Source organism: Pseudoliparis swirei, chromosome 16 (genome assembly GCF_029220125.1).
Source record: "Pseudoliparis swirei isolate HS2019 ecotype Mariana Trench chromosome 16, NWPU_hadal_v1, whole genome shotgun sequence".
Classification (NCBI taxonomy): Eukaryota; Metazoa; Chordata; class Actinopteri; order Perciformes; family Liparidae; genus Pseudoliparis; species Pseudoliparis swirei.
Genome location: NC_079403.1, coordinates 11,298,309 through 11,320,572, shown reverse-complemented (window position 1 = coordinate 11,320,572; position 22,264 = coordinate 11,298,309). Strand labels below are relative to the sequence as shown.

Here is a 22,264-nt window from a genome sequence, read left to right as displayed (position 1 = left end):
TTTAAATTTTCCTTTACTATAACTGCACCACAGGTGGGCTGTATACGGAGGAGTACAGTAGGCTCTCAACAGAGCAGTTTTAACGTCTTCTAGACACATGTGATATTTAAGTGCCAGCATGTTGGCTTGTGCATACAGTTTGCAACACTGCCGCTGCACATCGTCATCATCACTGAGGTCGTTCCTGATGATGTGATCCAAATATCTGACTTTCTGCACCACATTTAGCTCCTGGTCTCTCAAAAAGAATGAAGGAAAATGTAGCTTCTGATCATCCCTGGTTTTAGCTATCATGATAACACTCTTTTTGGAGTTGAACTCGATATCATAGGGCACCCCATACCATGAGCATACTCTAAGCAATTGCTGTAAACTAGCGCTATAAGGAGACAGGACCACTAAGTCGTCAGCTTAGAGCAGATGGTTAATGAGACTTTCTCCCACCATACATCCTGTCTTACACTCTTTAAACTCTTTTTAGTTTTTGATCCTCTGAAATCACTTTCTTAGACCTCTGCTCAAATTGCTGTGCTAAAATATCAGAGCAGCTTTAAGATTTAAACCAGTGAGTTTATTGTCACGGTATTTAAGAATAAAATCATATATTCTGTTTTGATTCTTTACGGGTAGTTCTTTATTCTTATCTAACATTGTAAACAGGGTTTTGGTCAACTCTGTGGGTTAGCCTTTGTCGCTTGACCACATCGTAACAACTTGCTACTTTATTGGTAAATGTTTACACAGTGTCACTGTCTCCATAATAGCTTTTCTTTTTGGACGTGACAATGAAATCCATCCAGTGGCTGCCACCAGCGTGGCAGCTGCGTGCTCTGACACAGTCCTTTACAATAACCTTTCACTCTGCTCACTGCTTGGTATTAAGCCATGGCAACATGATTTGATAATGGGACAAAATGTGTTTGCTTTGGTTTAAAAGTCTTGAACAACACGTGACCTCTTTGAAGTATGTGGGTCAATGTCAGAGCGAAGCAAAAATGGTTTCTCTCATTTTTGACCTGAATGTTTTGGAGTCATGTTTTGTGATACAGTTTTGTTCCCCATAACAACCGAAGGTAATCGCCAAGAATAACTACAGGGGACGTTTGTCAAATTTATGACATGAAGATCCGAGTTCTCTTGGTGTGTGTTTTTTCCTGCCTCTAATCTTTTGTCATTGACTTTCCTGTCACCAGAAAAAGCTGCAGCAGCAAATGAGGAGGAGGTACAGAAGGCTGATGTCTCATCAACAGGCCAAAGTGTGATTGACAAAGATGCCTTGGGACCAATGATGCTGGAGGTGGGTCATCTTGTTTTTTTTCATTGTGTCATATCAAGAAACCTTACACTTGCGCATGGTATACTCGCCTCTTTAAACTAAGATCGGTAAATAATGAGGAGTTCTATCCATAGAGAACAATCCCAAATGACTCACACTCTGTAGTGTTTGTGTGCGAGTGTAGCTGCGTGGTGTAAATGCTGCCAGCATCTTGCATCTGCTCCCGGATTGGCTGTAAATCACCAGGCAGAGCAATGGCCTCGTTGTCCTGTGGAGGGCCACTGAAGTGCTTACGTATAATGGGAAAGAAAGCAAGAGCCTAGCGAATGAATCAGTTCATTGAGCCTCCTCTCTCTCACTCACTTCCTCACTCCCTTTCTCTCTCTTACTTGTTCAGCTCTCTTTTCTCTCGCCCTCCCTTCTCTCGCCCTCCCATCTTTTCTTCATTTGCCTCCAGATCTGTCCTGTCATGGAATATTTATAGCTCTCCTGGTCCGGCGTCACTGAATCGACATACTAACTCGTCGCTAAATATAGCCGGGTGCAGCCTGCATGCTTTCCCATCTGTCAGCAGCCCCAAAACACAGCGATCGGTCATTCACACCGGCTCTTCTCTGGCCATGTCTGCGTCCGCCAGCCCAGGCTCTTTTAAAGGATGCTGTGAGGAGATTGGCTGTCGGCAGGGAATACACACGTGCCCCATGACCCTCCTCCAAGGCTTTCTGCTGCCCACTCTCATGCGAGCGCAGGAAGATGAAGAAATCCGTGAAAAAAACGTTAATGCTCTGTTTTAACCCTCTGGGAGCAGGTCCTGTTCGGTCACGTGACTCCTCTGGCATGTACTTTACATTCCTGGGAGATTGCGTCGTATGGTTGCTGTTATGTTGCGTGGCGACATTTTCAAAGAATAGAAAAGACGAGGGCTCCGTGTGTTTTTTAAATGTTGTGATACCAGTGTCAAGTTGTCAACATATTACATTACATTACATGTCATGTAGCCGACGCTTTTATCCAAAGCGACTTACAATAAATGCATTCAACCTAGAGTACAAACTAAGAACAACAAGAATACAGAAAGTAACATTTCCTTAACGTAGTCGAACTACAAAAGTACCATAAGTAAGAGCCATTTAAGTGCCACTGAAGTGCTAATCTGTGTTTTAATCCAGATATAGTCGGAAAAGATGTGTTTTTAGTTTCCGGCGGAAGATGTAGAGACTTTCTCCTGTCCTGATGTCAGTGGGGAGCTCATTCCACCACTGAGGAGCCAGGACAGCAAACAGTCTGGATTTAATACCCGTGTTTCAATACAAATACAAAGACACTTATTTTGATGTCTTTCTTTAGAAACCTCTTTTGGTCTTTCCACAAAAGAAGCTTAAGTGAATGAAGTCCCTATGTTAAAGATTTAAGTAATTGTTTGAGAACTTTGCCTCGAAACTACATACGAATAAATATTAAAATTGACTTTATACTGTACGTTGCTGTTGGAGGTTAAGCAGTATAGAATTATACATCGGGACAAAAGGCTGCGAGTAAACTGCAGCATGGTAAGTACGGTGCCTGGTCGTGTATTCATTAGTATCAGCTTTAGTCACCTCTATAGTGTATATTTATTTAATCAGGGCATTATAAATGACGATATTGGCTAACAACATTATTCAACAGCCACTGGAAGAAGGCGGGAGTTGGCACGAAGGAGTGTTTGCTCTGTTTATGTTTGCCCTACTTGTCCACTACGTGGCCTTTCTTCACACGGGTGGACTTGCACAACAACCATGTTGCATTTTGTAACTGCTCCGCTTCGTGCAGTGATAGATGAGATCTCCCTCCGTCTATTTTCAGCTGGGCTATGTTAATGCTGGCAAGGGAAAACTTCCAAAGTGATAATGTGCAACATGGGATGTATGACTTTGTTACACCCCAAAATTGAGCCCGCAAGTTGATTGCAGGTATTTTATGCAGCGTAGTTGCAGAGACAGTTGATTATAGACGCACACAGGTGCTGTATCAGGGAAGGTGGGGAAACCAAATATGCAATATGAATAATATTATGAAAATAGTTAATTTACAGTCCATGCACTAAAAGAAAAACATAAATATAGTAATGTAAACTGTGTGGTGTGTGTGTGTGTGTAGTTCATGATTATTTAAGTGGAGGCGGGGCGCAGACACCTTGGCAGTAGTCTCTTATCTCTTATCTTGCCACTAGATTTTACAGCTTTACAACCACCAGAATTCCCTTTTAAGGGCTCTGGGTGATTTAGTGGCCTAATTGACACCATCTTGTGTGTAATGTCCAACCTGGGGCTATATTCATTCAATTAAGTGCTCCTCCTTCACGTCCTCCAATCTCTGCAGGCGCATGCTTTCTATCAGACACGCTGACATTGAGCATCTGCAGGAGTGATTGATGTACCCAGCACACAGTGCACCGATTGCCTCATTTTTAACACAATGTAGATGTGCTGCATATTTACTCAACTATTTATATGGGATTTATGAAAGCGCTTCCTTGAAAGATTTTCCCTCCACTTTTTAGAGTGTGTTCATTTGGCCCACAGTCTGCCAAAGGTACACATACGCTGCAAGTCTGCAGAAGTTCTCTTTATATATGGAATTTGGGTTATGTACAAACCCTGGACATCTTTTGTAAATCCAAATGTAGCATGTGGTGTTTAATGTGAGAGTTTCAAACTGCCAATATGCTGCAAGTGGAGAAATGCATATAGTAGGGTGAGGCCTAACCTACCTGGGTGCAGTGTTATAGCAGCTAGTCATCAGCCAGTATTAGAGGGAAATGCAGGTTGTCAAACTTAGTTTTACTCCCCTCCTTCTGCTTCCATGTCACTGTCAAAGATCTGTTCTGTGTTGGTGTAAACCAGGACACTTTTTTTTTTTTCATCACGACCATACTGTATGCGACATCCGGAAAGACCGCGGGAGGGGGGGGTGCGGAGAGTCGAGATGCGAGAAGGGGGTGTTGGGTACTTTTTTTTTTTTTTTTTTTGCGCGCCCGGCGCGCCGCCGACTGCAAGAGTCTCCACGGATGAGGACAAGCGGGGGTTAACGCGACACGCGACGCGTAGAGACAAATGCTGCATGCTGCTGCCTGCCGAGAGAGAAAGTAAAGGGGGGGGGGCGTTTTTTTTTAGGTCATGCGATCTACTAACGCGCCGCGCGCGATCGACTGGGTCGCCGCGCAATCGGGGGGTGATCGCGCGATCGACGTATTGAGCACCCCTGGTGTAAACGATTCAATAAACAAACGTGCCTGCTCTGAACTTCTTTCTTTTCTCTCCTTCACTCTTCCAGGCCCTGGACGGCTTCTTCTTTGTGGTGAACATGGAGGGTAACATCGTGTTTGTGTCTGAAAACGTGACCCAGTACCTGCGCTACAACCAGGAGGAGCTCATGAACACCAGCGTCTACAGCGTGCTGCACGTCGGGGATCATGCCGAGTTCATCAAGAACCTGTTGCCCAAATCCCTCGGTTAGCCACATGTTTATTTTCCATGCCAGCCTTTGCTTTGCTCTCCGTCTATTTTTCACCTGTCAGTTTGTGTCTCGCTGTGTCACTTGTGTTCCACCTCTCTCTCACTCTCTTTCTCTCTATCCTCATGTAGCATCACTCTTGTTCACACCCCGGCCTCATCTCTCGCTAGTGTGCTTCCTACCATCATCACCTCTCTCTTCAGACAGTTGCTTGTGGCTGTTTTTTCGTGTTGTTGGTTTAATTAAAATGCAGAAATGTTATGGAGAGGATGTGGGAAACCTGAATATTACTACTTGTTACGCAAGCTATACAGGGTTGACACTGTGCCTATAACCTATAGTTTCTTAATTTTCTTTTTTTGCTGGTGCTCAGTCCAGACATTTTCTCTCGCTCCTCTTTTTTCCTCCCTCCCTTTTCAGCTAATTAACTTCTTTTTTTCAGCTTCTCTCCCCTGTCAGCAGCATCCCTCCCTTCCTATATCTCATCTCATGCCCTTCCGTCCTCTACTCTTCTCTGTGTGTGTTATTCTCACCCGTTCCAAGTTCCCATTTATATGTTCTCGATTTCCTATGTCCTAGCCTCCCTGAAAAGGATTGTCTTTTTGCTAGCATTGCTCATCTCATGAAAGCAGGCCATTTATTTTCGTATGCCTTTTTCTTTTCTCTCTCGTCTTGCCCTGTTCTTTTCCCCGTTTCCTCTCCTCTTTATTGTCTACCTCCATTCCTTTCCCACAATCTACCTCTTCATTTCCTCCACGTAAGAAGTGATTGCAATGTATGTCAGTGCACCCCATCAGCAGCACTTTCTAAGTCCCTTCTCCCCTTTTTCTCCTGGTGCTTGGGATTAAGGTCTGAGTGCCCAGCCATCTGGGTGGAGAGCAGCACAGACCAGAGTACCCTGGAATGATCAGTGGGCTGTGGCCCAGATACTGGGAGATTATCAATGCACTGAATGAGATCACAAACCAGATGGAGTGTGACGGGAGTTTGCGAGAGTTAAATGAGTTGTGTGCGTGACTGTACATGTCTCTTTATCTTTGTGTGCGTGTGTGCCTGTGTAAGTGTTGGAAAGAAGAAGAAAGATTGGCAATGATGTTGTAGAGGACGTGCATATGGAGGCCTGGCTGTGGATAGATGGCACAGGGCTCAGGGTTCCAACTGCTCATTATGACTGATCTCTACCCAGCAACTGCTCTCTCCTTTTTACACTATTTCTGCCTTCATTCTCTGTCATGCTCTCATTGTGTCTTTCACTTGCAGTGTAGTAGCCTCTCTTGGCAATGCCCGGCGCTGCTCCACGTTTTGTTGTTCATTTTTGGCTGCAGTAAAAATGTATCAAATAAAATGTCCAGGTCGCCCACATTGTAACTCTCCCTCGCCCCTTCTTGCCCCCCCCCCCCGCTCTCCTGCAGTGAATGGCGTCCCATGGTCCAGCGAGAGTCCGAGGAGGAACAGTCACACATTCAACTGCCGGATGCTGGTCAATCCCCACAGCGACAACCAGGACGAGCTACACGAGCCGCAGCAGCAGAAATATGAGACCATGCAGTGTTTCGCCGTTTCGGAGCCCAAGTCCATCAAGGAGGAAGGAGACGGTATGGAACGAGAGTGGGAGATGGTGTGGGAAAAGAGTGGATAGATGGTTCAAGGATCATTCGACATAATTAGTTACCCTTCAAAACAACCTTGGGCTAGCATAGTTTTGTGATCTGTTGAAATGACCTCAATTCCTGTGATATATAGTACATATAGTATATATAGTACCAGTCACAGTCACAAGAAACAGTCAGCAGAGACACAAGACGAAACAAATATTTTTGATTTTGCAGAAATGGGGGGGTGGGGAAGACTCAAGTAGCTCAACGATAAACTCAGAAAACAAATTCATAGGCGTCTCGACCGTACATAACATAAGACAACACATTTCTTAAATAGTTTAATTTGTTTGCTCATGTTTTAGCTCTAAAAATGTGATTAGGACAAAACTGAGGCTTTCTTGGGTGTAAGAAACATACACATGTGACTGCTGCTGATTGGACAGGTTATACATATATATCCAAGTTGCAGCCATTTACATTATGCTTAGATCATTGAGAATTAGCCATATTTTGTCTTAACTGGCATTGTATGTAAAAAGTTGTCTCAGCCACCGACGAGGAGCCGTTCTGGTGCCACTCAACTTACATCCATGAAAAGTTAAGTGTCACAAGGGAGACGAGAGGCCGGGCAGCTGTCGTGAAAGCCTATCTATAATTCATGTACATCCCTCACAAACCTAGGCAAATGACTCCAAGGAAAGGGTGTAGCTTTTATTGCATCAGTAGGAAACTGGTCTTTTGATAACCTTTAAATAATTCTCAACATAAAGTTGAGACCGTTTTTTGAGCATATGTGGGAAAAGAGAAGCTGCATTTGCAGCGGCCGCTAGCATGAACATCTGCTTGCCTTTCCTCAGAAATTAATTATATTGTGCTCCTAACGGTGATCAATCGGTGAAGGGTCACTGGGCTTTAGACTGGAACTTGAGGTCCAGTAGTTTGAGTACATTTCCATCACAAGTGAATGTTATTTTATCCCAAAACATTCAGCATCATGTAAAGCCTTGGTACATTAAGCTCTCGAAACAATTCCACATTTTCACATCTGAACTACCTAAATCCTCTTTACTTAGTGGCTTTGATGAGCAACCATAACTTCCCACTGCCAAACTATCACTCAGTGGATAATTGAAACAATAAGTGAAAATGTAAATGTTTCACTCAGAGTCTAAACCTGTTTTTCCCTCTCTCTGGCTTCTTTTGTGCACCAGCTGCTTGCCAGCCATACTTTGGCAAAAAGACTGACAGGAACCCGTGCGTGCGTGTGCGTGTACGCGTGTGTCAGTGGTTGCAGGAATTTGTCCAGACAGAGGAAGGAAGGAGAGGGAAAGCAAGAGAATTGAGAATGATTCACAGATCTAAGGGCCGGACCACCCAAGAGGTTCTGTTTACAAGTCAAAATGAGCAGTGTGTGTGTGTGTGTGTGTGTGTGTGTGTGTGTGTGTTTGTGCATCAGCCCTGGCATGCATTTCTCTGCCAGAAACATATGAGGGGAGGGGGGGGTACTACTGGCACAGGAAAGTTAGATGGCAGACCTTTCGGGGTCACCCCAGTCCTGGACTTGGCAGTATCATCTGCGTGTGTGTGTTAGAGGCAACTGCTATGATTGAGCGATGGCAATCTTTAATGTTGGGCCAGGGGAGGTGTCATCAGTGTGAGATGGCACTTTAGGTGAGACCAGCCGGAGACACATGCATGCAAGCACACACACACGCACACACATGTACGTATGCACGCACGCACACCTTCAAAGGTCATACTTCATTTCCCTTGCCAGCGATAGCGGCTCCTCCTCATGAAAGGAGCGGAGCCCTGATCCCGATGCTCATTAATAACTGTATTAATTATGCTGCCTGGGAATAACATGCATTTCATTTTTTTTCTGTCTCTGTTTCGATCATTTACGCCCCCATCCTCCCTTCTCCTCCCCTTTCCCATCCCCCTTCATCCCCTCTGTCTCTGGCCTGTCATCTTTGTTACATCCTCTACGTCATCTTTCCTCCACACCTCTTTTTCTCTCTTCCTCTCTCTCTTTTAGACTTTCAGTCATGCCTGATCTGTGTGGCTCGCAGGATGCCAATGAAGGAAAGACCCATGCATCCCACGCATGAGAGCTTCACCACACGCCAAGACCTGCAAGGTACTCGAACCAGTCACACATTTGGGAACTACAAACTAATATATTGAAGAACATTCACAGCAAAATAGATTTATTTGACAACCAGATCTTCTCAGAACACAGAAATTCACTGTTCAGTAAAAGCTAATGGGTCATGCCAATCATAGTGACTATTTTACGTCCCATGGCCAATTTGGTAGAGCACGTTCAGCTGTTTGAATACAACTTTTCCTGCGTTGCAATAAAAAGTATATAGTTCCTTTACACAGGCACTTCTTCGGCACAACCTCATCCCATGTCACCAGCTCATAAATCACCTCGCACTACAGTTTAGGTATTTAAAGATTATTATATCCTTCCTTGGTTACGGCCCTTAGGAGAAGGCTTTAGTTGAACAAGCTTCCCATCTCTGTCTGCACACTGGGAGGTAAAGTACCTGTCTGAACACTTGTGCATAGATGCAGATGGTTGTCTGTGTCTTTGATGTGCTTACACACACACACACGCACACACACACACATAGTTACGGTTACTTGCTCTTGCTGACATACAATAATTTACTGTACTTCCCCACCCTGACAATTGTAGGCGTGTAGGCATGCCCACATTTGTTAGCCTGTTTATTGAGGATGTTCAGTTCTGGATAAAATAAGATTGAGAGTAAAACGTTTCACTCCTGGTGCTTTTGAAAATAAGAACTTGTTGGATATGGTGGTGTGCTGTAGAAGACTACCGTTATGAATATGTGTATGATAAGTCTTAAATGCATCGCTACCTCCATTTAAATGTTAAACCGGTGAGGCACAACTCTGAAACTGATATGAGTGGATATCTGTGGTTGTGTTGACACGCGTAGCATGGATGCATGTGTTGAGTTCTAAAGATAGTTGAGCCGAAGTGTGACGAAAACAATGACTCCTTCTACCTGTTGTGTCTAAATGGCGAGCATACAGTTTGTACTGCCAGGCAAACATGTACAGATACTATCTAATCTTTTGTGGCTAGGACTTTCTCTTCAATTGATTTTAGTGCCTCGCTAGCACAGACACAATGTAATTGAAATGTAAATAGAGTAAATCCTTTGTATTTCTTCAATCAATATCAAACCACAGAGCTAAGTGTCCAAGTGAAGAGCATATCCTTGTCAACAAGCTGCTCTACATGTTTATGTTTGAGACAGATATCAGAATATCAGAATCCTTATTTTCATGTCTGTCTAGGCCGCTCTAATCCGGTCCTCTGTGTTTAGGTAAGATAACGTCCCTGGATACCAGTCTGCTGCGGGCGTCCATGAAGCCGGGCTGGGAGGACCTGGTGAGGCGCTGCATCCAGAGGTTCCACCTACAGAACGACGGAGAGATGTCTTTTGCCAAGAGACATCAGCAGGAAGGTAAAGCCACTTACTGCAAAGAATATCTTGTTTGTTTAATGTCTTTTGATAGCTTCTTTTGGTCTCGATGCTGCTGCTGTCAGACCACTGCATTAGTATCGAATGGTGATTTGATCACGGGTCAAACCATGAGTCCCTTCTTACCGAAGCTAATGGTTAATCAAAGGCGGCCGTGAGAGGTGATGCTTTTGTAAACTAGCTCTCCTGTTAATTTAAACACGGATTGGTTGTTTACAATGTAACATTATCAGAGGTCGGCAACGAGACCAGCATAAATTCCGATAACGGTCGAGAAATGTTTTGTGCGGGACTGATAGAAGTTCATATGTGTCCTTAGTGCTCCGCCAAGGCCAGGCATTCAGCCCCATCTACCGTTTCTCCCTGTCTGATGGAACCATCGTGTCAGCCCACACCAAGAGTAAACTGGTGCGCTCGCCCACTACCAATGAACCCCAGCTCTACATGTCCCTGCACATTCTTCAGAGGTATGTCTCACTACCTACACCTGTGTCAGGAAGAGAGAGAGGCAAACCTGCGGCATGAACTTCTTTACATGTTTTAGCCTGTTGGCGCCCTGGAGCACGGCCTGGTGGTTTCATGTATTCTGTGTGGTTGTGATGCAAGCTCGAATGTGTACATTCGTGCTTGCCAGGGGTGTGGGTCTCAGGAAAGGGGGTCACAATTATATCAGACATACAGGTAAGTTTATTCAAAAAGACATATTTAGGTAGTTAGTTAGATTAGGGTCAAAATAAATAACAGAACCAATGGTAAATATGTCTACAGAACTTTCTTGGTCATGCAAACTGTGGAACCAATCAGCTGTTTTCTCTGTGTCTGTTTTCCACCTCTAGAGAGCAGACAGTATGTGGAATGGCCCAGGACATGGGTCCTGGCAGTCAGGCCACGGGGATGGCTCCCAAACCGATGAATTCCTCCACGCCCTCCATGACTCCTCCAACCCCAGGCAGTTTGCCAGGTTCAGGGTCCCAGGGCCAAGACACGACCATCAGCAGCAACAGTACGCCTTTTTCCTCTCCGGGCCCTGCGGGACCCAGAGAACCAGCAGCCATGGGGGGCCATATGCAGGGCTACCGTTTTGGCTGTCCCCCACCCCATAACCACACTGGGGGCATGCAACCGCCACAGCAGGGCCCCAACTGGAGGATGAACAGTCCCTCTCGCGCTAGCCCCATCCCAGCCGGTGGACCCCATCCACCTCAACAGAACTCTATGCTGTCTCCCAGGCACAGAGGTAGTTCTGGGGGGGCGGGCAGCCCTCGTGTAGCAGGAGGCCTGCACGCACCCTCCCCGGTGGGGATGTGTGGTGGAGGGCCTGGAGGTGCAGGTAGTAGTAGCACGGCTAGCGCCCATGCTAACAGCTACACTAGTAGTTCTCTGTCAGCTCTGCAGGCCCTAAGTGAGTGCCACGGTGTAGGACACGGGCATGGGGCCCCTCATACACACGCACTAGGGTCCCCTGACCGAAAGATAGGCTCCCCAGCTGGGGTCACACCAGGGTCAGGGGTGAACACTCATCTGATGTCAAAGCTTGGAGGAGGCAGTGGTACTGGTGGTGTGACAGGAGACTCATTTGGAGAAGTTGGTCAGGGCCACACTCAGGGCCAGACGGAGAGCAACCTAGCTGAGCCCAAGGAGGAGAGGGAAGGGCCCCCTGAGGGCCACGAAGCTCACAATCGTCTTCATGACAACAAGGGCCACACCAAGCTCCTGCAACTGCTCACCACCAAGCCAGAGCCTCTGGAGACGCCCCTGTCTCCTGGAGGTGACGGTAAAGACCAGACAGGGGCTGGGGTCCGGGGTGGCCTGAATGGAGGGAACACTCATGCCACATCCCTGAAGGATAAACACAAGATCCTCCACCAGCTGCTCCAGAACAGCACATCTCCAGTAGACCTGGCCAAACTCACTGCAGAGGCCACAGGCAAAGAGACGGGCCAAGACCAAACCCAGGGGGCTGGGAGTACAGCTTCCGGGGCAGAAATGTCTCTTAAGCAGGAGCCCTTGAGCCCTAAGAAGAAGGACAATGCTCTACTACGCTACCTACTGGATAAGGATGACACTGGACTGAAGGACAAGGTACCTAAACTGGAGCCCGGGGAGGTGAAGGTCGAAGGAGGCAAACACCCTCTTGTGAAGACGGAGAAACAAGACACGGGATATGACCGGGCTGAACAGGTTAGTTTTTACTAAAACCTCTTGCTTGCTTGTGTGTCTGTCTGCCTAATTTTCATCTTTGAAATGTTGCAAGAACTCGAGCTGCCCCTTAAGCTGAATGATTGTAACTTCCATCAGTCCATTATGAAAACAAAAAGTGTTTTGCCCTGTCCTGTTCCACTTGTCTCGCCTCTGTGTCTGAGCCTTAATCTGGGTTAGGTAGCAGATGTTGACTGCTCCGAGTCCCGTGTCCACATAGGATGCTACAGCTAAACTTCCAAATGGGCTGGCAGTGTCGAGCTCAGGCGGACAGCATCTGTGACATACTTCCTGTCCCATTCAGATGTACAGTCTTGTCATAGACGCTTCAGACACCAGGCATGTTTTTTATTCACATATATAAACACATCTGGTCCTTTTACCGCATACGCGTTGGCAGCACAAGCCGAGGGAAGCTGTCCGCCAGCTTCAAACAACTGTGACATTTGGAAGGAGTCCCTGTGGTTCTCCAGCCATTTGATCCTGGTTGCGTTTGGCCAGAATCCACGGGTTTGGCAGGGAGCTCGGGTCAGGTCTGGCGCTGAAAGAGAGAAGAGGAGGAAAGAGTAAAAGGGAGTGAGCCGGGAAAGGGTTGCTGGTTAAACTCTAAAGTTCTGTGTTGCAGAATTCTGATTCTCTCATGCAGGAAAAAACACTGTTTGGTGAGGCTCAATCTTTCATACAGGAAATCTGTGTGTGACGCGCTCTACTAAACACAGGTTCAGGACACTAGTCTAGCAATGTGTAGTTCTATCACACACACACATCACTGCCCAACCACACAATTACATAGAATTACACAAAAGAACATGAACACTCTTGCATGCTTTGCTGCCACTATTTCTCGTGTTCCTCTGCTTAGACCAGTCCATACAGAGTCTGGGGGGATATTCATGCCATTTGAATCTCAAAGATATTAAACAAAAGTCCAATTTATTGTAGAGATGAACTGGAGAAGTGTGCAAAAGGATGTTAAAGGGGTTGCTTTCTTATCGTTCCTGACCTTCTTTGTGGCTAATCTCTATTGACAGTGTGGGAACAGTGTTTTCCCATGCAGACAGAGGGGCAGTGGTACCGACTCTCGACAAGCTATGCGTCATAGTTGTGTATGTACAGTATGTGCTTGTCCACTTGGTACATATGAAGAAGAGGAAATGGTGATTGGATGGATAGTAAGAGCCGCTGAACTGAACAAAGAAGGAGAGATGAGAGAGGTGTAGATACCCCCAGGAGAGCCCAGCCTCGGCAGGCAGAGTGAAAATGATGAGCCATATGCTCCTGCATGTCCTCTCTGCTACCATGGAGATGGAGGGGAGAGGGGAGGGAGTGGTGTGTTTGTAGAACAAGCAATGTACCAGAAACAAACGAGGGGAATGGAAATTGAGCGAAATAGAGGTTTAATACGTACGTCTTGATACTGAGGCTTTGTTTTTCTCGAAGTGGCCAGTATGCTCCTACTCGCAACAAAGAAGAAATTGCACATTAAATTGGTTAATTTCTGCCTGGTGCTGATGGCACAAATGAAATTGAGGATATCTGAGTTTCACAGTAGGATGGTGATTAAAATGCTGAGAGCTTCAAATGGTGATTGTGATGCCTCTATTTTAACTGTGGTTTCCAGCGCAGAAGAAGAGCACTGGTTAACTGAATTAAGCCAGGACTTCATTAGAGCCGTTAAATGTGTGCAGGTGGGTTTCTGCTCCTTACTGGTGAACTGCTGCTCGGCCATGTGGTGAAGCTGACTGGACTAGTTAAAAAGTCAGCGCATCCTTCTCTCCACTAACCTAACCCACTGCTTTATCGCTCCCTCTCCCTCCTCCTCACCATGATTGTTTGAGGGCTGAATTATTGATGGCTGGAGCAGAGCTAAATGAGAAATCAGGGCAGAGTTTCATCGTAGTGGCTCAGCTAATGGCTGAAGCAACTATAGGTATGGTCATTTAGTCCCCTGGCCCAATGGGACACGCGTGCATTCCCGTGTCCCGTAAACAACCACTACGTCCACGGAAGCGTAACCCGTTTCCACACTACTACCATTTTTATAATGCATATTAATAATGGAGTTTATTTTTCTCTACAATCTACACCGTATTACGACTCAAAAGAATTGTCTAATTAAGCAACCAGTCATCAGTGACAGTATAATCTGTTCACTGTGGGAACACGAGTTGCGCATGGCTTTGGCATGTGGAAATATTGCATCTCAACTCATTGCTGAGTATTTTGGTTCTACAAAGTATGCCAGATGTAGGTCACAATAGCTACAGCTCCTCATTGACCCTGAATATGAGTAAGTGGACAAAGAATCTAAATGACTGAGTTCATCTCATCCAGTACAGCCTGATCTGTTTGAAAAGGGCTTTCAGTGGTTTCTTTCAATACTGCAGTTCTTCTTTTGATTCTATAAGAAATTCTATCATTTCAAACTGCGTGCCAAACATTTCATTTCCATTGGCACTCGGTGCTCGCTGACATGCAAACATCCTGCATCAGACATCACACGGGTCCTTTAGTACCTTACATGTCAGGAGCTGGTGAGCCAGAAGTCTATTGAGAGACAAGTATTTCAATATTACCTGAAGTACAGAAACAAATCAGAACATGCTATACTGGATGTGTTATGTATTGTATATAATGTGTGACCACTCAAAATATGTTTTCATTCCTATTACCAGTCCCACAATAAAGCCTAATGATTCAGTGTGTTGCAACATGAGTTTATTTGCAATTCAACTTCTCTTTTCGATTTAAATTTTTTGGTGGTTCAAAGATATCACACACAAATAAGTTATTCATAAAGTAAATAAGCAATGAATCTCTTTATGAATACCGGCAACAAAGAAGTAACAAGTATTCCCAACATGGCAGTTAACCTTCAAATTGTGCAGGACTTAAAGAGTGTTGTTAACATTGCAGCGACCATTTAAATAATCGCCATTTCATCTCATGCACACGATGAATAGATTGAAGTCAAATTGCGTCTGTTGACAAAAGGCATGATTCTATATTTAAATGATTTGTCTGTGAGCAGTTCTGCAGAGTCAGAGAGGCCCAATGTCCCTCCTGCCCTTTGGGCCACATACTGTTTGTAAAGTTGGGATCAGGAAGTTGTATCCCATCCTTACAACATGCTGATTTACAGACTTGATTTCATTTTTTTATTGAGTTGAAGGATTTTGGGTCGAACTGTAAGAATACACATTTGATGGCGCCACATCGATGTCCTGATGTGAGAAAGTCCGCCGGCTGTTCTTCCTCACGCAACTGTACAGAGCGAGTGCCGCTTGTATCACGCATACGGGCACACTTTCATGTTAAAGTACATGAAAGTGTGCCCGTTACATGAGTGTTGGAGATAACAATTAACAATGAATGAAGACCAAATAAAGTAAAGTGTTAGTTTCTCTCACTTATGTTTACGAGTAGTTAATGCTCCTCGTTTGTGTGCAAGTTGTGGGGATAAATAAGGAGATAATCTGAAGTGAAAAAAACAGGATTGTACAATATGCACGCGGTATACACTTAGACAAACGACATCCTGTGTTTCTTGTGTTATTCTAAGTGTCCTTGGCTGCTCTCCCACTGCGAGTAGCTTTCTAGTGTCAAGAACGTAAGTAATGATCTGCAGATGGGTCACTCGGCTTTACACATCCCTGCAGTTTTAACCAAAGGTAGTATACCACTGAGATGCAGCAAACAAGGGCATTGTTTGCCGTGCATGCAGTGACATGCATTGAACGAAAAGACGAGCAGGGATTGCTAGAAATGGGACCCATTAAGGGTAAAAGCAACCGGAGAAGACGAGAGAATAGAAAGTGGGAGGAGAGAGAATTGAAGAGGAGGAGGAGGAAAAGAGCAAGCGTACAGGAGCATTACATCATTCCTGACCTCATTAGGGCTTTTCTCTCTCCCACCACTGCCCCCCCCCCTCACTGTGCTACTCTCTCTCGCTCTCCTACATCTTACCATAAAGCAGATGCAGTCGTGAGTCCTCGGCCACTTAAGATATCCATTCTCTCAGGCATCTGTGGCAGCCCTGTAATCTGTATTAGCATGCGCATGCCTAAGATATACATGTCATTGTCTAGAGCGGTGATGCACAACATTGAAACGGTGGCTGCTGTGCTGTTTTCTTGCTGTACGGTATCTCACGGTCTGTCGTGAATCCAAATGTGCTGCACTCTCCTGGCCAGTTCCAGCCAGTGCAACTTATTTACCTAAAGTCCCTTAGGCCTCTGTCAGAAGCAATGTGATCACCTACGTTGAGTCATCTACGTTCTTCTTTTGTCTGTCAAATTCAATTCAGTTCTGTAATGCTGCAATTAATGTTGCCAATAACTTTCCACTTATTGTAAAATTATGCCAGATTGGTTTTATCTGTTGTCATTGTTGGTTTTTTCAAGTGTTGTATCGGACTGCATTATTGAGGTTTTCCTGTTATTTTGTCCATGCCCCCGGTGTGTAATGGATGGAAAGAGATATCCAGCGGAGACAGTGCCAGTGTTGTGAAACAAAAAACAAGAGGCTGACAGTTTTATCTTCGCTGTAGCCATTCTTCAGTTCAGCAAGGGAAAGCCGATCCCAGCATGGCCTTGCCTTTGTTTAAGATAGTTGTGTGAAAAACTAAACAAAAACGGGCCAGATTGTCCAAAGACCAGCTGTGTAAAAATGCAGCCTTGGGCTGTTTTGGGCAGACTCAGTCCAGCTGTTTACAGTCGGGGGGCAGAGAGCAGCTCCAACTTCGGCACCAGCCAAACTCCTGCCGCTTCTCTTACTCGGTAGAAAGCAGCTTCAGTGGCCTCATCTTTTCTGTCTTTGCTGTGTTTTACTCCCATAGGGACACAAATAATGTTCAAATTAATATAGCCTTCTTAAATATGCGATTAAAAAATGGTGCACTTCTATAATGGGGGCTGACACAGTTGTGAGTTTTGAGGACAGCAGCTGTTAAGCGAGGGTAGTATGTGTCTGATAAGATAAGTCAAAGTGAAGTGTGCCCTAGATTTGATGGAAAGTGGTCCATTTTATCCCAGGGTTACATCTCTTTCATAAACAAGGCCAAGTCTGGCTTTCCCATCTCAAAGATAAAGACTCCTCATGCAACTGTTGTCATGTTTACACGTGCACTCGGTGTACGTGTTTGCCGTGCACACGCTTTTGGTTTGTGTCTGCAGGTGGAGCAGCAATTGGTTTCTAAATGGCGGCTGTAAGTGGTGCATCTGTTTCGTGTTTTCACTCTTTCCCTTTTCTCTCGGTGCTCTCTCCAGTCGTCGGAGCTGGATGACATCCTGAATGACCTGCAGAATGCTCAGCCACAGCTCTTCTGTGAGCCGCGGCCCGTTTCGTTGCCCAGTCCCATGGACAAACAGAACATCATCAATGACATCCTGCAGATGTCCGAGACCAATGCCGCGGCAGCGCAGCAGCAACACAAGGGCAGCGGGACTGGCATGGGCCCAACCAGTGAGTCTCGCACACACTCCTATCATGAGATACTAAATATGTAGTTATGAAACGGTGTGAACGATATTATGATTGACTTTTCCATTCCCGTCTTTAGACTTTGCGGGAATCCGACCAGGCCAGCCGGGAAGGGGTCTGCCTGTGAGGAGCGTGTCTCTGGACATGAATGTGTCCCCCCAGCAGTCTTCATTACAGTACCCCATAAGAGCCACAAGCCCATACACTATTATGCAACAGCAAGGCATGGTGGGAAGTCATGGCATGATGGCTAACCAGGCCGGTATGGTCAGCTCAGGTGGGTGTGACGGTTATGCTTTTTTTTTTACATCATCAAAGGGCACCTTTTTCATAAACCATTGAACTCGTGCCTGTTCATACATGAGACATGCCCTGATTTATTTCTGTACATCTAATGAAATGACCAGCCCACACAACGACAGACCTCTTTATAGTCATATTGTATAAGCTCAATGTCCTTCATACACAAAATGTCCATGGGAATGTGTAAATGCAAAAATAATTGTTATCTCAAGCTAGAAATCAACTTGGAAATTAATTATTTTACTTGTGTGATTCCTATTTGGCAATCTCTCAATTGTTTGAAGTGCAATGGGCCTCCTTGTGAGGGATTTTGTCAAGACCGCTGCTTTAAGGATTCTGAGGACAGACCCTTTCACCCTCTACCTCTGTGTGGCTCTCAGCCTGTGACATATCATGGCACAGTGACTCACTTCCTGTGACAGGAAATATTTAGTCACTCACACTGGCACAGAGTTTTTGTCACTCCCACATATTAGCAGTCCTCAAATATCCCAGAGTAGATGTCTTTTCCCCTTATATTACACCATTGGATCATGGGCACTACCTTTAAGGTCTGTCATGAGGCATTTCTCATTGTTTCTTGTCTCCATTCTGGTGTTTGCTCCTCTAGGACTGATGGCTCCAGGGGGTCCACGTCCGGGCATGCAGCAGCAGCAGCAGGAGGGCTGGGTGGGTTCAGCCTCTGCGCCTCCTCTGGGAGCGTCAGGCCCTGGGCAGCCAGTTCCCATGCAAGCCAGGATGGGGCCGAACGGTGCCCCGATGAGGCCCAACAGCCAGCCAGGGCCCCGACCGATGCTCCAGTCCCCAATGATGGCCAGTGGTGAGATCCTAGTGTGCCCCAAAAACATTCCATATGGTTTTAAAAGCAGAAACTAGATGACGGTACAACATTATGGAGTAGATTGATTAAAGCCCACATTTCTTTCTTTACACTGTCTTCCTATAAATTAAAAAGAATCTAAAGCATTTAATACAAAACATTGCACAGATGGAAAGACCTCAACTCACCCGTATTATATTGTTGCTGTTGATTGTAAAAGGTTGCCACCCAGTGGCTAACCGTATTACAGCACTCAAGAAATACATGTAATGTCTTGCATCACACTGTGTGCTGGTTGTTCTGGGTTTAATAATATAAACCATCATCTTGGTGCCAGATGTTTTCCTTTTATAAGAACCAACGTTGCAGAATTGACTGACCACCGTCGACTATCCTGCCTAATCAGTTTTTCCCCCAATCTAGCCCAACCTGATATGGATATTGGTACGGTCAGCCACCATTTCCCCCAACAACAGGCTCCACCCAACCAGACAGCCCCCTGGCCGGACAACATGATGCCCATCGACCAGACAGCTTTTGTTAACCAGACCAGGTAAGAGGCTCACCTGCAAATTACCATGACATGTTTTTAGCATTGTCAACGAATCTTACTGGCCTCACTCCTCATCAGTAGCATTCTCTTTCATCAGACTTCCCTGTCTGAGTGTTTATGTCGTGATTAGATTGTTGTTCCAAGAGTTATTGGGGGGTTTATACTGGACAAAATCCTTGAGACGCTATATTAAGAACCTTCCGTCTCCTCTTCCCAGGCCAGTGCACCCTGCGCAACAGGATGAGTTGCTGTGTAGTACGGGTCACGGCTCTGGTGATGGCAGTGCAGTAGACGAGGGGGCCCTGATGTCCCAGCTGTACACTGCACTCAAAGATTTTGATGGCCTTGAGGAGATCGATCGTGCTCTCGGGATCCCTGGTCTGGTAGAACAGGTGAGATCACATTCTTTTTTTCTTCTTTTTTTGTGAATTTGTATTATTATCTTTTATGGCTCTACATTTGTTTTTCCTTTTTTTTTTTCTGTGGCAGAATCAATCAATGGAGCCGGACCAGTTCACTCAGGACCCCTCCATGTTAATAGACCAAAAGCCCCCGATGTACACCCAGCAATTTGGTCCCCCACCACCCCACATGGCCCAAAGGGGCTACCCAGGTGCCCCCATGCAAGATCAAGGCTTCCACCCCATGTCTAACCAGATAGGTCCACGCCCGGGTTACCCCATGATGAGGATGCAGACCCGGCCCGGTCTTAGGCCTACTGGGGTGGTCCCCAACCAGCCCAACGCACTACGACTACAGCTCCAGCACCGGCTACAGTCACAGCAGGTACATGTGCATCTAGACTGGCATGACACTTTTGGAAGTGATCCTGTCCATTGATTTTTAAAATGAAATATTGTCTTTCTGTGTGACTGACACGCAGATGGGAATTGTGTAATTATTCTTGAGGTTGACATTTTGGCAGCTCTTCTGTACACACACGGACATTTGGACATTTAGGTCTGCCTGCGATGTGTTGATCTTTTACTGGAATATTATTTAAGTATTCTTGAATAATTTACAAGCTAGAAGTGAGCAGTGCAAATTTAAATTGGGCAGGAATACTTTATATTTAATATTTTCAATTCACTGGTGTTTGTCTTCACCTCTTGTTCCGTCTCTTGTCTCACCAGAACCGTCAGCCAATGATGAGTCAGATGAGTGGTGTGTCAAATGTGAACCTTCCTCTTAGAGCCAGTGCGCCAAACCAGGTAGGTCACCGCTGCCGTCACATGACCTGTCTGCAACGACGTGTACATTTACGGCTTTATTTCCGGTGTGTATTGTTTTGTGAAGGCAGAAGTAGACGTACTAAATGTAGATCTATGCGACTTTTTCTGTGTGTTTCTCTATTATCGCTCATCCTCCTCCTCCTCCATCCTCCAGGGGACCATCAATGCTCAGATGTTGGCCCAGCGCCAGCGGGAGCTGTTGAGTAATCACCTGAGACAGAGGCAGCAGCAGCAGGCCCAGCAGGTTCAGCAGCAGAGGAGCATGGCCATGAGGGCCCAGGGTCTCAACCTGCCTCCCAACATGGCTGGCGGAGGCATGAGTAACCCCCGGATCCCCCAGGCCAACCCTCAGCAGTTCCCCTATCCGCCCAGCTACGGTACCAGTACAGGCCTGGCCTCGCCACCTCCCCCTACCAGCCCTTTCTCCTCTCCTCTCTCCCCCAGCCTGCCCTCTCCCCCCCCCAACCCTCAGCTCCACATGCATGGCACCTCCTCCTCCTCCTCTTCCTCCACCTCCTCCTCCTCACAGATGATGATTGGAAACACAAACATGATGGGCGGACAGTACGGGGCCGTACTCAGCCCCCAAATGCAGCACAGTGCCTTTCAGTTTCCCAACTCAGGTACTGCTCCCTCAGCCTAGCCCACACGTCACCCTACAACATGTGCGAGTGTGCGTGTGCGTATGTTCGTGCGTGTGTGAGATATTATGCACTGGTGACTGCATCAATCAGCTGCCATTGAATGATCCAAGTCATACTGCATTCTTTACTCATCAGTTCTTTGAATACATAGGATTAGCTGCCAGGAAGTGTGATCATGTCCTCTCGTTCTATGCACTGACCAAAATGGTGTCCTGGATGTACACTCTTGATCCACCAGAGGGCACCAAAAGCACAATAATCAAAGTTTAACAAAGGATACACACCAAAATGGGACTCGCTGACAAAGCAATCATCAGAGGTGCACCTGTCAGTTTGACAGCGTGGCGAGTAATCTGGACATGCCGTGATCATCTAGTATAATACTGATTTGTATAATGACATGTTTGATTTATCCCTCACACCCTACATCTGATTCTGATGGGTTTGTACAGAGCAATAACTTCTGCGAGACATTTCTTCTCTCTTTCCCATTTCTCCCACGCCATCTCCTTATTCCCTTTCTTCCTAGTTCCTTGCCTGTTCTCTGCTTACATGCATGTAGGAAATATTAGTTGCCTGTCATTAATCCTGAATGCAGACTGGAATGGACAGTCTTCAGTCACACTAATCATCATGATGCCCATGGCATGACGGTGTAAATGATATGGAAAGCTGACATTTACTCCACTCCTCCACCCAGTACGTTGGTTTGTAGTTGAGTCTCTGCAGGTGCAGTATGGTTGACCTGTCTTGATGCGTCCGCCACAGGTATGAGCCAACAGGCAGACGGAGGCTTTGGAGGTCCGGGCACACCGCAGAGCCCCCTGCTGTCTCCCCGCATGGCCCACACACAGTCCCCGATGATGCAGCAGAGCCAAGGAAACGCTGCTTTCCAGGGCTCCCCTGATATGAACGGCTGGCCACAAGGAAACATAGGAGGCAACAGGTAAGAACAGATACAACTTCCTCTGAAATAAACCTTTAGTGTCTGATTAGACCGTTAAGTTCCAAAGGATCACTGGCTCTAATATCCATAGCCAATAGATGTCCTTAAATTCCATTATAAATCATAGAAGTAAAGACACTCCTAACAATCATCATGTTTCTCAGTTTTTCTTCAGTATCTAAATCATTTT

General features: G+C 45.9%; 1 protein-coding gene across 5 annotated transcripts in view; it reads left to right on the top strand.

The window, feature by feature from the left end:
• ncoa2 (nuclear receptor coactivator 2) overlaps window positions 1–22,264 on the top strand; it is a 59,337-nt gene that overhangs the window by 31,231 nt on the left and 5,842 nt on the right. For 4 of the 5 annotated variants that reach the window (XM_056433770.1, XM_056433768.1, XM_056433771.1 and 1 more), the window contains exons 5-20: window positions 1,194–1,297; window positions 4,592–4,769; window positions 6,184–6,366; window positions 8,408–8,509; window positions 9,738–9,878; window positions 10,216–10,363; window positions 10,733–12,077; window positions 17,363–17,558; window positions 17,656–17,853; window positions 18,490–18,699; window positions 19,123–19,252; window positions 19,470–19,644; window positions 19,742–20,038; window positions 20,386–20,463; window positions 20,639–21,107; window positions 21,897–22,074. In XM_056433770.1, coding sequence (XP_056289745.1) covers window positions 1,194–1,297; window positions 4,592–4,769; window positions 6,184–6,366; window positions 8,408–8,509; window positions 9,738–9,878; window positions 10,216–10,363; window positions 10,733–12,077; window positions 17,363–17,558; window positions 17,656–17,853; window positions 18,490–18,699; window positions 19,123–19,252; window positions 19,470–19,644; window positions 19,742–20,038; window positions 20,386–20,463; window positions 20,639–21,107; window positions 21,897–22,074 — 4,132 coding nt within the window. The remainder of the gene's footprint in view (window positions 1–1,193; window positions 1,298–4,591; window positions 4,770–6,183; window positions 6,367–8,407; window positions 8,510–9,737; window positions 9,879–10,215; window positions 10,364–10,732; window positions 12,078–17,362; window positions 17,559–17,655; window positions 17,854–18,489; window positions 18,700–19,122; window positions 19,253–19,469; window positions 19,645–19,741; window positions 20,039–20,385; window positions 20,464–20,638; window positions 21,108–21,896; window positions 22,075–22,264) is intronic. The other variant, XM_056433772.1, reaches the window with a different exon arrangement.